We start from the raw sequence: 17677 nt of genomic DNA on the forward strand, positions 1-17677 counted from the left end.
AGGGATTTGGGGTGGCACAAGAGGATTTGGGGTGAAATAAGGGCATTTGGGGTGACTGAAGAGGATCTGGGGTGCCACAAGGGGATTTGGGGTGGCACGAGGTGTCCTGGGGGGGCCACAAAGGGTCCTGGGGGGGCCATGAAGGGCCCCTAGCCCCCCAGCAGCTGCTGTAACCCCCCAAGGGCTGGGCACTCGCACGCAGCCACCGGTGCTTGGAGGCAGCACGGGGTAGGGGGCGTCAGGGAGGGTTTTGGGGTGGGGGTCCTGTGCTCAGCCAAGGGCCTGGCGCCCCCCAGGCCCCCCCCCCAGCCGCCCCCATGGAGCAGGACGAGCCCTGCGTGGTGGAGCTCCATGACTCGGACGAGGCAGGCATGGTGCGGAGGGTCTACATCGGTGAGGAGGGGGGCGCACAGCCCCGGGGGGCAGAAAAGAGCCCCGGGGGAGTGGAAAAGAGTCCTGGGGGGGGAGGTTCCCAGCCCCCTCCCCAGCCTCTCTGTGGCCTACAGCTGATGATGGCATCGTGAGCGACTGCGAGGATGAGGTGCTGCCGCACGAGATCATCCAGACCGTCATCCCCCACAGCCCCCTGGCCTCCAAGGGCAAGAGGCGGGGGGCGGTGGGGGGCCGGGGGGCTGGCGCCGGCTCAGCGGCAGGGGGCTACGGCGAGGAGGAGCAGGAGGGCAGCGGGGGGCGGCTGCGGGGGGGGCGGCAGCGCCCCTTTATCTGCAACGAGTGCGGGAAGAGCTTCAGCCACTGGTCCAAGCTGCTGCGGCACCAGCGGACTCACACCGGGGAGCGGCCGAGCACATGCGGGGAGTGTGGGAAGAGCTTCAGCCAGAACTCGCACCTGGTGCAGCACCGCCGCACGCACACCGGGGAGAAGCCGTACCGCTGCGGGGACTGCGGGAAGAGCTTCAGCTGGAGCTCCAACCTGATCCAGCACCAGCGCATCCACACCGGGGAGAAGCCCTACACCTGCGGGCAGTGCGGGAAGAGCTTCACGCAGAGCAAGAACCTCATCAAGCACCAGCGCACCCACTCAGGCGCCCGGCCCCACCGCTGCGGGCAGTGCGGCCGCGGCTTTGCCCAGAGCACCAACCTGCTGAAGCACCAGCGGGTGCACGCTGCCCGCAGCCAGCCCCCGGCCTGCCCCGAGTGCGGGCAGAGCTGCCGCGACGGCGCTGAGCTGGAGCGGCACCGGGCACAGGCACACGGCCACGAGCCCTACATCTGTGTGGAGTGCGGGGAGAGCTTCGCCAAGAGCGCCACGCTCAACCGCCACAAGCGCGTGCACAAGCCGCTCTTCGTGCGCTGAGCCAGGGTGCGGGCGGGCGGGCAGATGGACGGACTGCGCTGCCCATGCCGCGGGGCTCAGGCCCACGACGCCCTCGGCGAAGGGCTGGAGCCCACAGTTGTACATAGCGCAGGGCCAGGAGGAGGCGAGGGCAGAAGCCGCCACCGGGGTGAGGGGCCGGGGCACGGCTGTAGAATAAAGTACTTCTGTTGGGGGAAGGCGGCTGAGTTTTGTTGGGCTGGGGGGGCTACGCCACGTCCTCACCCCTGTGTAAGAGAGGTGGAGGGGCCGGGGCAGTTTCTCGGTTGCTTTTGGGGGCGCTCCCCCCAGCCCCGTGGTTCGAGAAGCATCAGGCAGCGCTGGGGGTGTTCCCACATCTCAATTTATTCCACACGCTGGCAGCGAGGGGCTGCCTACAAAAAGGGGAAGGGTTGGGGCATTGGCGAGGCAAGGAGCATGGGGAGGGGACACACTGCAGTCCGTGCCCCCGGCCCAGCAATGATGCAGAGGAAGGCAGCCCCCCGAGGCCGAAGGCTACGCCTTGGTGGTGGCACCCTGCGCTGCCCCCAGGGCCGTGAGCTGCTGGATCTTCTGGCTCATCATCTCCACCACGGCTGCGGGAAGAGGAGGCACCGGGGCGGTGAGAGGGCTGCCAGGGGGGCCCCAGGTGCTGAGCCATGGCGGCGCTGGCCCTTACCCTGCTTCATGGCGTGCTTCTCCTGCAGCGCTGGCTGGATCTTCTCCATCTGCTTGGTCAGGAAGTCGATCTTCCGCTTGAAAAAGTCTCGGGCATCATCTGCCGTCTGAGCGGATAAAGGGCAACAGCGGCCTCGGGGCGCTGAGATCCTGCACGCCGCAGCCGGAGGCAGCCCCGTTCATCACCTGCCGCCAAAAGGCGGCTGCTCCGGGGCCAAGCCCGTGCTCCGCGCACACCAGCGCAACCCCCAGGGGCGTGCAAAGGTGCTGAGCACCCCGCTGGGAGCCCCGTTGCCCTTCCGGGGCTCAGAAATCAGCCTGCTTGCGCCATGGGGAAGCAGCAGCCCCAACGGCCCCAACCCAATGGCCGTTGGTGCAAACAGGCACGGGAGTAGTTCCCCAATTGCCAAACCGCTCTGTGGCACTCCCGGCGCTCACCCCTCACCTTCTCCACGTAGTAGCCGGTTCCAACATCGATCAGGACACGCTCGACGTCCGAGAGCTTCCCAGGGACGTACATCTGGCGGGGGCGGTCAGGGAAAGCAGGGGACCAGGATGGTTACGCACCTCCCAGAGCAAAGCCCCGAGCCGGGGCAGAGCCGGGGCGCTGGCAGCACCGCGCCATGCCACCAGCACAGGTTTGTGCTGGACCAACAGCACTGAGGGATGGAACCGACGGCCCTAAAGACCCCCGGGGTGTTAATGGTGTGGGGTCAGCAAAGGATACGGAGCTGGTGAGCGGCACCAGCAGGTCCTTCCCTGTGGGAGAGCAAGCAGAGACATGTGAGCACCAGGGCAAGGGGAGCCCCGAAGGACAGAGGTTGCTGCCTCTGTGCCCCAGGTGATTTTGAGCGAGATACAGAGTCGGTGAAGCCAGGAGGGAGGAAATCGGCCCCTGGGGGTCCCACTCGCCTTCGTTGCTTTTGTTGAGGACATTGAGGCAGTCCTTGGCTTCCACATACTTGGTCTGCACCACCTTGAGCTGGGCGATGGAGGACGAGAGGAACTCCACCTCCTGGGAGAGAGCGCGCGGCCCGGCCGCGGGGGGACGGCTGGAGGGGACCCGAGGGCCGGAGGGGGCCCTCGTGGGGCTGGGTCCGCAGGGTCCCTTCCGGAGCTGGTTTTTGGGAACGGCCCCAAACCAGCCACGGGAGATCAGAGGGCGAGCCCTGGAGCCCAAGAGCGATGGGCACAGGGGGAGCAGGAGGGGAACGGCCTCGTCCCGGGGAGGGCACCAAGGTGGGGGCTGTCCCCAGCCGTGCCCCCCGCGGAAACGGGACTGGGGGACGTCGGGCGTGCAGCACCCTGCTGCGCAGCTCCTGTGGGCGAGCCGGCCCCACGCATCCTCCCTGGGCCCCACAGCCCAGCCTGGCCCCACACACCTCCTCCCAGGCTCACACACTCCCCGTAAGCCCCACAGCCCCCCTTGTGCCCCACAGATTCCTCCAGGCCCCCACAGCCCCCCTGGGGCCGCAAAAGTCCCCCCCCAAACCTCCAGGCCCAGCCTCGCCCCACACACCTACCCCCAGGCCCCCACATTCCTCCCGGGCCCCACAACCCCTCCTGGCCCCCCCCAGCCCCCTTTGTGCCCCTCAAGCCCCCCCCGGCCCCACCTGGTCGAGCTGCCCCTTGAGCACCTCCAGCTGCGGCAGGCTCAGCTCCGCCACGTTCACGGCCTGCGCCATCTTGGGCCCGGCCGCGCCTCCCCGCCCCGCAGCGCCCCCCGGCGGCCGGAGGACCCCCGGGACCCCCCCCCGCGCCCCCCAAGTTTCGGGGACCCGCAAAGGCAGCAGGGGCCGGGGGCGGGTAGCAGAGGGGGGGCTGTGCCAGGTCCCAGAGAGAGGGGGAGTCCAGGGGGCAGCACCCCATTGCCCCCCCAAAGGAAAAAAGTTGCCGCCCCCCCAGGAGGGGGCACCTAAAGGTGCAGCCCCCCAGGAGCGAAGGCTGAATCCTCACTGCAGAGGGGGCTCCTCCGAGCCATGGGGGGCACACCAAGCAGCCCCCCCCCAACTGTTTGAGGGAGGCCTGGGGTCTCCCTCACAAACCAAGGGTGAAAGGGGGGGCTCTGAGACACCCCTGGCGGCAGGGGACCCCTCAGAAAAGTAAGGGTCCAGTTGTGGGACAGGGGACAAAGGGGACTGGAGAAGAGGAGGCTCAGGGGAGGCCTCACTGGTCCCTACACCCTGGAAGGAAGCTGTGGGGAGCTGGGGTCGGCCTTCTTCTTAAGGACCAGAGGGAATGGCCTCAAGCTGTGCTAGGGGAGGCTCAGGTCAGAAATTAGGAGATGTTTCTTTGCAGAAAGAGTGGTCAGGCGTTGGGAGGGGTTGCCCAGGGAGGCGGTGGAGTCACCGTCCCTGGGGGTGTTCAGGAAGCGCATGGAGGAGGTGCTACGGGATAGGATTTAGGATGGAGTAGCTTAATGGGGAGTAGTGGTGCGAGGAGGATGGCTGGACTCGAGAAGCCCATCGGTCCTTTCCCACCTCGTGCTTCTGTGAGTCCGTGATACAAGCGTACACCACCCACGTTCAAGGGGAACAGCTTTATTACCTCAGAACATAAAACCCGGCGGAATTAAAATAAATTAAAAGAGTAGGAAAGCCCCCAGCTGCCTCCCCAGGGCAAGGGGTACGCCAGGGGGTGACAAGGGCTGTCACTGCAGACACACGGGCAGGCCGTACGCGACGGGGGCGGCCCCGATGAGGTGCTTGAGGCGGGGGGCTTGGCGTGCCTGGGCCACGTAGTGCAGGAGGGGGGCACCGGTGCCTGCCTGCAGCCAGCCCTGCAGCAGCGCCTCGGCATAGCGGTCGATGTCACGGTCGGTCACGTCCCACAGGTTCCCCAGGACGAGGGGGCTGGGAGAAAAAAGGGTGTTAAGGCCAGCAGGGCTGGGTGCCATGCCCCGCCCCCCCCCCCGGTCGCCTCTCCAGCACCAGATCAGTCAGATGTAAGTGATCGGGGTTGAGAGGAGGACAAGGAGAAGGCTTACTGCTTACCAGCACAGGAAAAAGCCAGGGGAGGGGGGCAATAAAAAGCAGCGAGGGGGGAGCGGGGCAAAAGAGAGGCAAGAAGGGAATGGGGAAGAAAACAGGCAAGAAGGGAATGGGGCAAAGACTCCATCTGCCCCCCAAAAGCCACCCCCCCCCTTCTCCTCGCCTCACCAGCCGGCCAGGATGTACTTGAGGATGATACCAGAGCCCTCGAGGCGGCCGCGCACAGCCAGCGCGGCACTGCTGCAGCCGAAGAGCAGGGCCACGGCGCTGCAGTCCAGCCGGGCGATGGCCGTCCCGTCCAGCAGGCGGGCGCCCGCCCCGTGCCCCGCATAGCTGCCAGGAACAAGAGCAGGGTGAGCAGGGTGAGCACGAGGGCATGGCCCAGCACTGTCACGGGCGCTCACATGTAGAGGTCGTGCTCCAGCAGCGCTGCCTGCATCTGCTCCTGGCTGGGGATGGCTCCTGTGACTCCGCTCCAGCCCTGCTCGCTGCAGGAGAGGAGGTGAGAAGTCATAGAAAGGGGGGAGCGGGCATGGACTCCCCCCCCTCTTCCCCGCTCTGTGCGTCCCGATTGCTCCTCACCTCTCAAACCAGCTCCGGAAGCGCTCTTCGGTGCTCGGGAGGTTGTTCTGGGGGTTGAGGATGTAGAAGGTCCTGGTGGGGTTGATGCCACGGCACAGCACGGAGCCTGCCTGCTGTGGGGGGGGGAGAAGGAAGGGAAAAAAAAAAAAAAATCACAAGTCAGCCCCAGCCCAGCACCAGCCTCGAGGGGTCCCAAGCCCCACGCAGAGCCAGGGTCCCCCCCTTCCACTCACCCTCTGTGCCAGGCTGTAGCTGAGGAGGAAGTGCAGGGACGGGAGGCGGGTGACGGGCAGGGTGCGCAGGCACGCCATGCTCTCCCAGGGCAGCTTCTGCAGGTGCTGCAGGGGGAAGAGGAGGAGGAGGAAGGAGAGGAAGGCGTGAGTGACGCAGCGAACGTCCGAGCTGAGGGAGAAGCGGCAGGGGCAGGCTCTCACTTTATCCAGCACGAGGACAAGGGAGCCGCCAGGCGCCTGGGGGCAGCTCCTCCGCTTCTCCAGAGCCTCTTGCAGGAGGAGCTGCGCTTTGCAGGGCTGCGCCGGGCACAGCCCCGCGGCCAGGGCTCGCACATCAGCAGGGGCGAGGAGGGGAGCGGCGTTCAGCACGACCTGCGGCAAGGGGCAGGCGTGAGCGGAGGCAGAGCTCCCCCCATGCCCTGCCCCAGCCCGGGGAGCTCATCACCTTGAGCAGCGCCAGGTCCAAGCCCCGCCAGCCGCAGGGATGGAGCTGGGCAAAGAGGTGGGCGGCTTCCTCAGCCAGGGCAGGCTCCTGGCTGGTGGGGAGCAGCGCTCCCTTCCAGCAGCCCAGCACCTCCGTCTCCAGGGTCTCGATGAGGCTCTGCGAGAGATGACAGAATCACAGGGGGGGGTCCAAGTGTCACCCCCAGGTGTGTGGGGCACTGGGTGCCTCTCGCCTACCTTCATCCTGCGGTCCAGCTCGGAGCGGCACAGCCACCAGTCTCGCTTGTTGGTGCAGCTGCTGGTTTCCTTCTGCTCCTTCTGGATGGTGTCGAAGTCGCTCAGCACCGAGCTCAGCGGGGCCTGGGGGAGGAAGGGAGCCGTGATTCCAGCCCCGGGCTCGTCCCGGCTGCTCCACTCCTAGCCCTTCCCTCACCTTGGTGAGCGCAGTCGGGATGCGGACAGTGATGGGAGTGCTGCCCCTCTCCAACCGTGTCAGCAGCAGCGTGTCCTCCACGGAGGAGAGCTGGATGCTCACAAGGGTCAACACGCAGACGGTCACCCCTGAAAAAGTCACTCCCAGACCTTCAGGAGAGGCCAAGACATCAGGCAGCACCCTCCGGGGCTCTGTTTGGATCAGCCCTCACCTGCAGGGATCTGCTGCAGCTTCTCTCTGAAGCCGTTGAGCTCCTGGGGCCCCAGACCCGTGGGGCTGAAGCCAAATAGGTTCTGGAGCTTGGTGAGGTGGTGAACGCGCGAGGGAGCGTCCTCCTGCAGGGAGAGCCCTCGGAGCTGCTCAGCCGTGTCTGCCGCCGACTTCTTCAGTTTGCTACAACGGGAGAGGCGGTTGGGGGGGGGGGCGAACGTTGCTCCAAACCAACCCCTCCAGGGCTCTGGGTTTGGCTGAGCCCCTTCGCCTTCTCAGCAAGGCTCCAGCAGGGAGGCGCGGGACCTACTGAAGCTTCCTGTGGACGATGCTGAGCAGCTGATGGCGCATGGTGACGGAGACCGACTCGGACAGCAGATAGGCGGTGGAGATGGGGTCCTGGTCACCCGTGGCCAGAGCCAGGAGCTGACAGAGCTGGCTGTAGAGCGTGCCAGGCGGGCAGTGACTGATGCAGTTGAAGGCAGCTTTCAGGAACCCGCAGGCAGTGTCCAGCAAGGAAACATCTGGAAGGGGCGAAGCAACACCGCCAGGATCAGGCAGCGAACCCGCGGCCACCTTGGCTCTCCCTCTGCTGCTTTCCCCTCCACTTGTAGGGTTTTTGCCCTTTAAGGACATGCTTTGGCAGAGGTGCCCCCAGCTTTGCTGTTTGCCTCTTCCCACCCTGCAGTTCCCCGCTCCCGAGACGTGTCCCCGCACTCCCTCACCTCCCACAGCCAGCAGGGCAGCGGAGAGGGCATCGAGGCACAGGGGGTTCCCGCTGCCCGGCCACCACCCTGCTGGGACATGCTCAGTGGCCTCACGCCGCAGCACCTCGTGCTCCCCGTCCGCAGCCTCCTGCCTGCACCCGGGCGGCCGGATGCTGCCTGTGGGGAGAGACGGAGCTGTTTGGTCCCCGGGGCTGGGGACAGCGGTGACAACATGACAGCTCGGGGCGCTTCAAGGCTCCCAGTGAGTCCCCGTTCCACAGCTCACCTGCGGCTCCCTCTTCTTCCTTGGAGGCTCGCAAGAGCTCGAAGCTGATGTCAAGCTCCTCATCTGCCTTCTCCTCCTCGATGGCTCTCAGAAGCTCCCGCTCCTCCTTGGCTCTCCTGCCTGGAGCCCTGCGGGTCACCCGCTGCCTCTTCTCCTCTGTGCCCGCAGCCCTGCGCCCTCTCTGGGGCTGGGCGCTGCTGCTGCTGTCCTCTGAGGAGCTCAGCTGGGAGCCCTCCATCCCCGAGAGTTTGGGAAGCAGAGCTCTCCGGCAGACGGATGCTGACTGCAGCGTCCTGCGGCTGGGACCCAGGGTTCTGCCGGTTGCTGGGGTCAGCCCCAATTTAGGATCCTCGGTGTCGCTGTCGTCACTGAACGTCACCTGCAGCAGCGGGACAGGGATGTGGCAGGGCTGCAGCTGCCTCTCGGGGCCACAGCTGCCTCTTGGGGCCGCCTCGCCTCCCTCCCCGCTTACCGGCAGGCGAGACTTCGCCTTCCTGTGGGCTTTGGGCGCTTTCAGGAGCTGGGACTTGCTGAGCGGCGGCGAGGAGTCGCTGAACACAGTGAAGGGAGCCCTGGGGTGCAGGGCAGCCGCAGCCCCCCAGCCCCATGCCTTGGCAGGGGCACAGACCTGGTGCGGGGTGCGGGGCACTGCCGCTGGCCGGATCACGATGGGGGGCACCTCGGCACCAGAGTCGCCCGAAGCAAAGATGTTGTTGGCACCCGCCGCGGCCGGGGGCTTCGCTCTCTGGTTCTTCGCTCTGGCTTTGGGCATGGGGGCTGCTGCGGCCCTCCGGGCACGGGCCCTGGCGGGGGGACAGGCTTTGTGGCACGGGGTGCAAGGCGCCACTGCCAGCTCAGCCTCGGAGTCGCTGAGCACGAAGGCTTGGTTGGCATCCACCACAGCTGGGAGCTTTGCTCTCCGGGTCTTCGTCGCTTTGGACTTGGGCAGCGAGGACGCTGCCGGCGCCGCCTTGCTCCTGCCCCTCTTGGGCTGAGCCTTCTCCGTCTTGAGCACGGCTGCCGGCACGTTGGGCTCGGCAGGACTCGGGGGGAGCGGCTGCCAAGCCCAAGGGGTGGCGAAGATAGCGGCCACGGATCCGCTGTGCTTGGTGGCCAGGCAGCAAACGGCAGCCACGGCTTTGGCAAGCAGGAGGCTGGCCCTGGAGACCTCGAGGCTGGGCAGGTGGGGTCTGCAGGACGCCACGAAGGACAAACCGGCCTCCAGCTGCTCCGGCAGCTCCTCCTCGGGCCGGGGGCTGGCCAGGCTGTGAAGGGCCAGCGCGGCGTAGCCAGTGGCCACCAGGTCATCCAGCAGCTCCAGCGCAGGCACATCCCCGCCTCTGCCCAGCTTGTCCTGCAGCAGGGTGGCGAAGCGAGCGGCCACGGCGCCACAGCGCCGCAGGGTGGCCAGGATCAGGCCCAGCCCCTCGGCCGCACTGCCCGCTGCCAGCTCGCCCTGGGCACAGGCGAGCAGCCAGCGGAGGCAAAGGGTCGAGAGGGCCAGGTCGGAGCAAAGGGAGCAGGGGCAGGCAGCGGGGTGGGCGAGGAAGGCCAGCCTCCTCCTTGGCTTGGGTTTCAGCTGCGGCGAGGAGCTGAGCGCGGCTGCCTTCTCCAGCCCGCTCACCATGGCCACGAACTCCAGCGCGGGGCCCTTCAGGAAGCCCTCGTCCTCCCCGGGGGGCTCAGAGCTGAGGTCCTGCTGCCTCCTGCCCTCCGGTCTGCCCTTCCTAGGCAGGATCCTCACGGGGCCTTGCTGTTTCTCGGCGGTGTCGAACTCTGCAGGCAGAGCAGTTTGGGAAGGAACGCGGGCAGCCAGCACCACAGCTTCTGCTTCCCGGGAGGGTCCCGGCTGCGGCTCCACCAGCACGGCCGGGGGCTCACCCTGCTCCCAGTCCTGCTCCCAGCCTGGAGCCGGGACTCACCAGTGCTGGACTCCAGCAGGAACAGCGCCTGCTGCAGGTCCGCGTGGCTCAGCTCCAGGTCGCTCTGCTGCAGCTCCAGCTGCGCCTTCAGCACCAGAAAGGAAACGCACCTGGGAAGGGGGGAAGACAGCCCTCAGAGACCACCCGCTGCCACAGCTCCAGCACCGTGCACCAGGGAACGAGCTCATGGGTGACCTGGCAAGGACACCGCCACCAGGTGCCCCCTGGGGCCACCGGGCACCCCCTTGCCCTGGGACCTCCAGGCAACCCCACCAGGCACCCCCAGGCACCACCACCCCCCGCCCCGGGGCCACCAGGCACCCCCAGGCAGCACCCTGAGGTCTCCAGACACCTTCCCTGGGGCCACCAGGCACCCCGACAGCCCCCCTGGGGCCACCAGGACACTTCCCACCCCGAGGCCACCAGGACACCACCTCCCCCAGGGCCACCGGGCAGCCCCCCGGGGCCAGGACCAGTGCCATGGCCGCCCCCCCCCCCCCCACGGTCACTCACCACCGGCTTGCCTGCAGCCTCGTGGCCAGCCTGACGGCCTCCAGGCAGAAGGCTTTGGCCCTGCACACCACCTCGGCGCGGCCGAGCAGGGCCACCAGGCACTCCGTGCAGCCCAGCACCTCAGCCAGCACCTGCCACTTCTGCAGCACGTTGTCCCCTGCGCCGCAGGACAGGGCTGGTGACCAGCGCTGCTCCCCCCTGGGGGGGATGCGCCCACATCCTCCCACCCGCGGCACCGGTGCCTCACCGCAATCCATGAACTGCGCCTCCGCCGCCGGCTTCTGGGCGCCCAGCACGTCGCTGCCCACCAGGAGGAGGATGATGCTGCGGAAAAGCTTGTAGGCTTCGGCCAGAGCTGTCTCAGGAGTCTTCCACCCTGCACCAGGACGGCCGTGGGTGTCGGGGCTGACCCCCCGGCACCCACCTCCAGCCCCAAAACGGGGCTGTTTCGGGGGACAGCCGCGTTTCCGCAGGGCTTTGCCCTCACACAAGGAGGGTTTCCAGCACCCCAGCGGCTCACCCTGCGCGGAGACACACTGCCTGAGCTCTGGCGAGAGGCGGGCAGGCGGCAGGCTGAGGTAGACGGCGGTGAGCTGCAGGACGTGGGCTCGGAGCATGTACCACACCTTGGCCACCTTCTGCAGAGCCGGGTTCTGGAGCACCTCCAGCAGGAGGGCAAGGCCCTCCTCAATCTGCAGGAGGCAGCAGAGAGGGGAAAAGAGGCACCAGTCACCGCGTGGAGCATCTCCAGGGCTAAAGTGGGTGCAGGCCGCCAGTGAGAGGTTGCAGACAGAGCTGCTAAGGTCTCCTCTTGCCCCCTAACGCCGCACACGAGGCAGAAAAGGGTTTCTGGGGAAACCCACCTGGTTGCTGGCGCAGCACAGCTGGCTGCGGAGCATCAGGCAGGTTTGCTGCAGCAACAGGTAGGAATCGCTGCCGCTGTCGGCTTTCTGCAAGCAGGACTCCGTCTCCTCCAGGAAGAGCTGGAAGCCAACAAGCCTGTGAGGGCTGGGGCTACGGGGACAAGCTGAGCTGCCCTCCCTCCCTGCTGCTCCCCTATGGGCCTTGCCTCGGCGTAGCTGTGGCACTCGAGCTGGAGGAGCAGTTTGGTGACCTGGCAGAGGGCGCCGGCCATGCCCAGGCTGTCCCCAAGCGCGCCGCACAGGGCTCGGACCAGCAGGTAGCTCTCCATGGCTTGCAGAGGCTGGGGGTGAGAAAACCCACGGGTGTGTCGAGGGATGATGCTGGGGGCAGGCCGCTGCCCCCCTTGGCAGCCCCAGCAGTGCTACCTTGGCCATCAGCCTGTAGAGAGACGCTGCGATGAGCAGGGAGGCCACGGTCTGCTCAGGGCTGCGCACAGCTGGGACACCCTCGGAGACTAGGAGCTGCTTCCACAAGGCCAAGGCTTCGTCCAGGCTCTTGGACTGGGCTGAGGGCATGGCACGGGGCTGAGCCACTTGGCAGCGGCACCAGGACACGGCCAGGCGTGCCAGCAGGCATCTCCCGGCCGGCGCTTCCCTCCCCACACCTCCCCCATTGCCCTCCCCCCTTCCTTGGGAAGGGTGTCCTGGTTTCAGTTAGGACAGAGTTAATTTTCCTCCCAGTAGCTGGCGGGGTGCTATGTTTTGAGTTAGGATGAGAAGAGCGCTGATAACACCCTGGTGTTTTAATTGCTGCAGAGCAGTGCTTACGCCAAGCCAAGGACTTTTCAGCTTCTCGCTCTGTCCTGCCAGCGGGCAGGCTGGGGGTGCAGCAGGAGCTGGGGGGGACGGACCCAGGACAGCTGACCCAAACTGGCCAGGGGGGTATTCCGTACCATCTGGGGTCATGCTGAACGATTATAGGGGCAGCTAGACAGGGTGGGGGGCCGGCTGTTCAGGGATAGGCTGGGCATCGGTCAGCGGGTGGTGAGCAATTACATTGTGCATCACTTGTTTGTACACATTATTTTCAGTATTATCATCACTATTATTATTTTCCTTTCTTTCTGTGCTAATACAATGTCTTTATCTCAACTCACAAGCTTTCATTTCTTTCTAATTCTCTCCTCTCTCTCTGGGATGGTGGAGGGAGGGTGAGCAAACGGCTGTGTGGTGTTTAGCTGCCGACCGGGTTAAACCACAACAGAGGGGAACCCTGCTCCCACCCCAAAACCGGGTGCTCCGGAGGAGCCTTTTCTGCAGCGCTAACAGCCCGAACCCGCCGCGCTCACCCGACTCTGTCGCCAGGTTGAAGGAAATGCCGTCATACAGGACCTTCTCCTGCAGCCCCGCCTCGTAGTTGAGGTCATTGGGCTCGAAGTCATCCAGGTTCTTCTGCCCCTGAGCCTTGGCTCTCTGCTCCCTCGCTATGCCCTGCGGCAGGGTAAAGGCAGCAGTGACATTCGGGGGGCACTGCGGGACCCCCAGGATGCCCCCCAGCAGCTGCGGGGTCACATCTCCCCACGCACCTCCTCCAGCTTGGACTCCAGTGTGCAGATGTAGAGCCAGAGCAGAGCCTGTGCCCGGTCATCGAGGAGCTGATCCTGGTTCTGGGCGCTCCTGGGCACCACCTCCAACAGCCGCAAGGCTTCGCGCACCGAGTCCAGTGCGGAGCTGTCAGAGAAAGGGGTTAAAACACAGCCTTCCGCCCCAAAACGCACCTTAAGAGGAGGAGCGGACATCACCAGCACCCAAACCAGCCAGGGCGATGTGACCCGGAACCCTTAAAGCTTGCTGAGGGCCCTCGAGAGCCCCCCAGGGGCCTGCAGGGACGGACGACAGGCTCGCATGCATGGCAGCGCACTCACCAGTCCGTCTGCCGGGCGTAGTTGTGGTAGCACAAGACCTGCGCCAGCTCCACTAAGCCGACGGCGCGCTCGTGCAGGCGGCCGCTCTCCTCCGAGCAGATCTCCAGCAGGTCGCAGAGGACATTGTAGCGCTCCTGCCCCGTGTCGGCACGGACGGCCTTGTACGCCTTCAGCTCTGCGAAGAGCACGGCCACCAAGGTCCCCGCGTCCGGGTAGCGCCCCTCCAAGCCTTCCTTCAGGGTCCTGGTGGAGCGGGGGGGCCGTGTGGGGGCTCTGCACAGAGCCCGGCTCGGCAATACGGCTTCGTGAGAGCCCCCTGAGGCACCCCCAGTCGCGGGGCAGCGCCAGGCTTCCCTCACCTCAGCCGCAGCTCCTCAGTTCCATGCTTCACGGCGTCGGTTTTCACTCGGACCCAGAGGGAGACGGGCTCGGCCAGCAGCTCCACGAGGCGGCCCCGCAGCGCCGCCAGCCACTGCACAGCGGAGGCCAGGGCGCTCTCCAGCCGGCCCTGCTTTCGGTAGCTTTCCACCTGCAGCCTGAAGCATCTGTGCAGCTGCAGAGAGAGCGCGGAGGAGCGGCTTCGGTGCCCTGCCTGCCTGCCGAGCCCCACGCTGCAGCCTCTTCCCCTCCCGGGGGAAGCCAGCCGCTCCTTCGCTCCCCCAGGCCACAGCTCAAAGCCTTCGGCCCCCTTTGGGCTGAGAAGGTCAGGACACCGCTCACCCTTTCGTGGGGGACCTCCGAGTATTTGTAAGCATCCGTCATCTCCAGCGTCTGGCAGAAGAGCTCAGAGACGGAGCTGGCCTCCTTGTGAAGGTTCTGGTTGTAGAAGATGTAGGCCAGCTTAAATGTGCATGATGCTGTTGCAGGGAAGAGAGAAACATTAAAGATGCGCTGCAAATTCAACATCCCCCATCCTCCTCATCCCAGCCAGGCACTGCAGGTGGCCGAGGAGCCCTCCCCCGATTGGTGCCCCCCAAAACGCTCCCAGGGGCGCAAAGAGGGGCCGGCGGTGAGCTGCGTGAGCATGCTCGCCCCAGGCAGCCAGGTGTGGGGACACTGACCGGTGACATCGAGGTACTTCGCTCGCTCGGCGTCGGGGAGCCCCTCCAGCGCCTCCAGCATCCGCGCCACGGTGCCCCGGCAGCCTGATGTCAGCCGCTCCAGCCCCGGCCACCCGGCCGCCTGCAGGGGACACGGTGGCTGTTGGGGACTGCAGAAGCACCCCTGGGGTGGCTCGAGCAGCCCCTGGAGCCCCCCCAGGGACTGGCCCCGCTGCTTCTGGTACCTGGGAGCACTGGAAGGCGTCGTACGCCACGCTGGTGAAGAGCTGGAGACTGTGGTACAGCAGCTGCTTCAGTGCTAGCCTCTGCCTCGCGCCGTCGGGGGGAACCTGCAGAAGGCAGGAGGTGACTGCGCGGCCACCAGTGAGGTTACAGCCCCCGCCCCGGCCACTCCGATTAGCGGGAGAGCCCTCATTAGGCGCTAGCCCTGCTCCCGAAGCCTCACCCTCTGCAGCAGCTGGCCGAGGACATGGCAGTGCCCCTCCACAAAGGCGTAGAGGCCGAGCACGTCCTCGCGGCCCAGGGGCTGCCGTGGGCTCCTCTTGGTGTGCTCGCCCAGGGCCAACACCACAAGCTGGCAGCCCTCGGCCAGCAGCCGCAGGAGACGCTCCGAGGCCTCGGCTGCGCCGCCCAGCGCCGCTGCCGCCCGCGAGAGATGGGGCCCTGCCGGCCTCGAGCCCTCGGCCAGCGCCCGGCTCAGCCTCACCGCAGCCTCCAGGAGGCCCAGGGGCTCGCCCAGCGGCACCCCGGAGCCGCCCAAGAAGCGGCGGGCATCCTCCGCCGCCTCCTCCGCCTCGCCGTAGCAGCCGCTCCTGCAGAGCTGCCGGCACTGCTCCAACGCCAGCTCGAAGAAGCAGAAGGCCTGCGGCAGGCTGGGGGGCCGTGGCGCGTCCCGGCGCAGGGTGAGGAGGCAGCCCCCGAGCTGCTGGCCCAGCAAGGCCGAGGGTGGCACGCGGGGAGCTTCGGAGAGCGCGGCGGCGGCCGCCTGGCGCGCCGTCTGCGAGGTGAAGAAGGGCGGCTCCAGCGGCAGCAGGGCGCCCTCCTCCTCATCCTCCAGCAGCAGGAGGAAGCGCAGGGCCCGCAGGCGGCCCCCCAGGCCGTCCGCCCTGTTCCACAGCACGACAAAGCCGCTGCGGGCGACAGCAGCGAAGTCAGCGCGGGACGAGCGGCCGGGCTGGGGGGCGCGCAGGCGGGCGAGGAGGAGCTCGGCCGCTCGCTCGCGGGCAGCACCGCAGCCCCCGGCGGCCGCGTTGCGCAGCAGGTGGTAGAGGATCTTCTCCAGGTAGAGGGGGGATGGTGGGGGGGCGGCCGAGGCCACGTAGCCCCCGCAGGCCGCCTCAGCCAGCCCCAGCAGGCTGGTGGCATGCTCGGGGCAGCCCCCTGGCTCCCCCCCCAGCTCACCCAGGCGCTGCACGCAGGCTCGCAGGATTCGGTCGCACACTGTGCTCTGCGCGGCGTCTGGCGGCCCCGGGGGGCGGGAGAGGCTTTGCTGGAGGGAGGGGAGATGGAAAGAGAGTTTTGGCCCCCCAGCAGCGGGTCCCAGTCCTCGTGCAGTGCTGGCCCCCCCCCCCCCAACTCACCGACAGCTCCGCCAGCAGCGCCTCAGTGCCCTCCCTGCTGGCGGTGCGCGCCACAAAATCAGCGCCCCGGAGGTGCTTCATGGCAGCCCTGGGGGGCAGCGGGGGGGGGGGGGGTGAGGTGGGCTGGGAGGGTAACGGGGTGCTGGTGGGCCTGGTGCTCACAGCCCCACCCCCCCGGGTTTACATCCCTGCCACAGCCCCTGCTGCTTGGGGGCAGCTCCCAGAACTGCTCCGCAGCCCCCTCAGTGCTCAGAGCGCGCCCCAAACCCCCTCCCCAGCTCCCCCCTCAGGCCTCAGGGCCCCCAACCCCCCCGGGTCTGCTCACATACCCCCCACCAGGCCTCAACCCCTACACCCCTCTAGAGCCCCGAAGACCCCCCCGGTTCCTAGAGGCCCCCCCCAGCCCCACCTCAGAGCCCCCTCCCAAGCCAGAAGGGCTGTCCCCGGGCCCACCTCTCGGCCTCCCCCAGGACCTGCAGGGCCCCACCAGGCCCTGGCGCCCGCCCCTCAGCCCCCCCCTTAGGCCCTGCAGGACCCCCCCCAGCCCCTCACACCCCCCCGCCGGCCCTGCAGTGGCCCCCCTCCTGCCCCTCAGCCCCCCAAGGGGCCTACAGAGACCCCCCCTGCCTCTCAGCTGCGCCTCAGCCGCCCCCCAGGTCCTGCAGGCCACCCCCCGGCCCCTCAGGACACCCCCGAGGCCCCCCACCCCCACCTTACAGCCCCCGGCCCCGAGGCCCGGCCCCGAGGCCCTGCAGGGCCCCCCCAGGCCCCTCAGCCCGAGCCCCCCGCACCCCCTCACCCGCGCTGCCGCTTCCCGTAGGCACGGGCGCGGTCCCCGCCGCGCGCCCCGTTCAAATAGCCGCGCCGCAGCCAATCAGGACGGGCCGCCCCGCGCGGGGCACGCCGGGACTTGTAGTCCTCGCACGGCTCCGCGCATGCGCACGGCGGGGGGCGGTGCGTGTAATGGGAGGAGGGAATATGGGGACCCCGTGTAAGGGGGGGGGCAAGTTGGGACCCCCTGTAACGTGGGGTGGGGGTTTGTAAGGACTCTGTGTAAGCGGGGCGGGGGGCGTGTAGGGACCCTGTGTAACTGGGGGGACAAGTTGGGACCCCATGCAAAGGGGGGGCGGGTAAGGACGCCCTGCAATGGGGGGGTCCTGAGCACAGGGAGGGAACGCGATGCAAAAAAAATAAATGGGGGTGTGGGAATAAACCTGTTGTTTTTGCAGAGTTACATTGTTTAGAGGGAAGGAAGGTGGCATGGAGATGTGCTTGCAGCGGTACAGGAGCTTAGCAGAGCTTGTAAAATGCAGACAACCAGAATCCTTAGAGCAACTAGGCAAAAAACACGGTGTCAAGTCAAGTCAGGTAAGCGAAAAAACATTACCGCTCCAAAGAGTAAAAAGCCAAATGAAATTTGAAAAGTAACAGGCCCGCAACTGAAGGCCATGCATTGTCTGTGAAGCACCAGATAGGTTGTGAACCTGGAGTATCCCATGTCCTGGTTTCAGGTAGGACAGAGTTAATTTTCCTCCCAGTAGCTGGCGGGGTGCTATGTTTTGAGTTAGGATGAGAAGAGCGCTGATAACACCCTGGTGTTTTAATTGCTGCAGAGCAGTGCTTACGCCAAGCCAAGGACTTTTCAGCTTCTCGCTCTGTCCTGCCAGCGGGCAGGCTGGGGGTGCAGCAGGAGCTGGGGGGGACGGACCCAGGACAGCTGACCCAAACTGGCCAGGGGGGTATTCCGTACCATCTGGGGTCATGCTGAACGATTATAGGGGCAGCTAGACAGGGTGGGGGGCCGGCTGTTCAGGGATAGGCTGGGCATCGGTCAGCGGGTGGTGAGCAATTGCATTGTGCATCACTTGTTTGTACACATTATTATTAATTTTATGTCCTAATAAACTGTCTCTATCTCAACCCACAGGCTTCACTTTC

General features: G+C 66.7%; 3 protein-coding genes across 7 annotated transcripts; 1 reads left to right on the plus strand and 2 right to left on the minus strand.

Annotated features, from left to right (window-relative positions):
- The first annotated feature begins 12 nt into the window (after nucleotides 1-12).
- Nucleotides 13-1509, plus strand: LOC121061256 (zinc finger protein 22-like). The gene is made up of 2 exons (XM_040539826.1): nucleotides 13-393; nucleotides 507-1509. The coding sequence occupies exons 1-2, from the start codon at nucleotides 318-320 to the stop codon at nucleotides 1313-1315; spliced, it is 885 nt and encodes a 294-aa protein (XP_040395760.1). The 5' UTR covers nucleotides 13-317; the 3' UTR covers nucleotides 1316-1509.
- Nucleotides 1510-1654: 145 nt separating this feature from the next.
- PFDN5 (prefoldin subunit 5) lies at nucleotides 1655-3757 on the minus strand. The gene is made up of 6 exons (XM_040539827.1): nucleotides 3604-3757; nucleotides 2903-3005; nucleotides 2718-2749; nucleotides 2436-2510; nucleotides 1992-2097; nucleotides 1655-1908 (listed from the first exon to the last, which is right to left on the minus strand). Exons 1-6 carry the CDS (start codon nucleotides 3673-3675, stop codon nucleotides 1829-1831), a joined length of 468 nt encoding a protein of 155 aa, XP_040395761.1. The 5' UTR covers nucleotides 3676-3757; the 3' UTR covers nucleotides 1655-1828.
- A 757-nt stretch (nucleotides 3758-4514) lies between these two features.
- Nucleotides 4515-17139, minus strand: ESPL1 (extra spindle pole bodies like 1, separase). 5 transcript variants are annotated; one of them, XM_040539598.1, is made up of 31 exons: nucleotides 16954-17139; nucleotides 15740-15827; nucleotides 14605-15648; nucleotides 14384-14488; nucleotides 14160-14280; nucleotides 13819-13955; nucleotides 13458-13651; nucleotides 13099-13341; nucleotides 12760-12904; nucleotides 12523-12664; nucleotides 11600-11739; nucleotides 11380-11514; nucleotides 11174-11293; nucleotides 10831-11002; nucleotides 10558-10686; nucleotides 10311-10467; nucleotides 9798-9907; nucleotides 8348-9651; nucleotides 7876-8254; nucleotides 7608-7766; nucleotides 7193-7406; nucleotides 6884-7065; nucleotides 6673-6800; nucleotides 6477-6599; nucleotides 6241-6396; nucleotides 5997-6167; nucleotides 5796-5900; nucleotides 5563-5675; nucleotides 5385-5468; nucleotides 5149-5313; nucleotides 4515-4842 (listed from the first exon to the last, which is right to left on the minus strand). In XM_040539598.1, the coding sequence occupies exons 2-31, from the start codon at nucleotides 15818-15820 to the stop codon at nucleotides 4641-4643; spliced, it is 6660 nt and encodes a 2219-aa protein (XP_040395532.1). In that variant the 5' UTR covers nucleotides 15821-15827; nucleotides 16954-17139; the 3' UTR covers nucleotides 4515-4640. The 5 variants fall into 5 exon arrangements, with proteins under 5 accessions (XP_040395532.1, XP_040395533.1, XP_040395534.1 ...); XM_040539599.1 differs by lacking the exon at nucleotides 16954-17139 and adding an exon at nucleotides 16539-16664 and having other exon boundaries at nucleotides 5563-5672; XM_040539600.1 differs by lacking the exon at nucleotides 16954-17139 and adding an exon at nucleotides 16539-16664 and having other exon boundaries at nucleotides 5167-5313.
- Between the last annotated feature and the right edge of the window lie 538 nt (nucleotides 17140-17677).

Source organism: Cygnus olor, chromosome 29 (genome assembly GCF_009769625.2).
Source record: "Cygnus olor isolate bCygOlo1 chromosome 29, bCygOlo1.pri.v2, whole genome shotgun sequence".
Lineage (NCBI taxonomy): Eukaryota > Metazoa > Chordata > Aves > Anseriformes > Anatidae > Cygnus > Cygnus olor.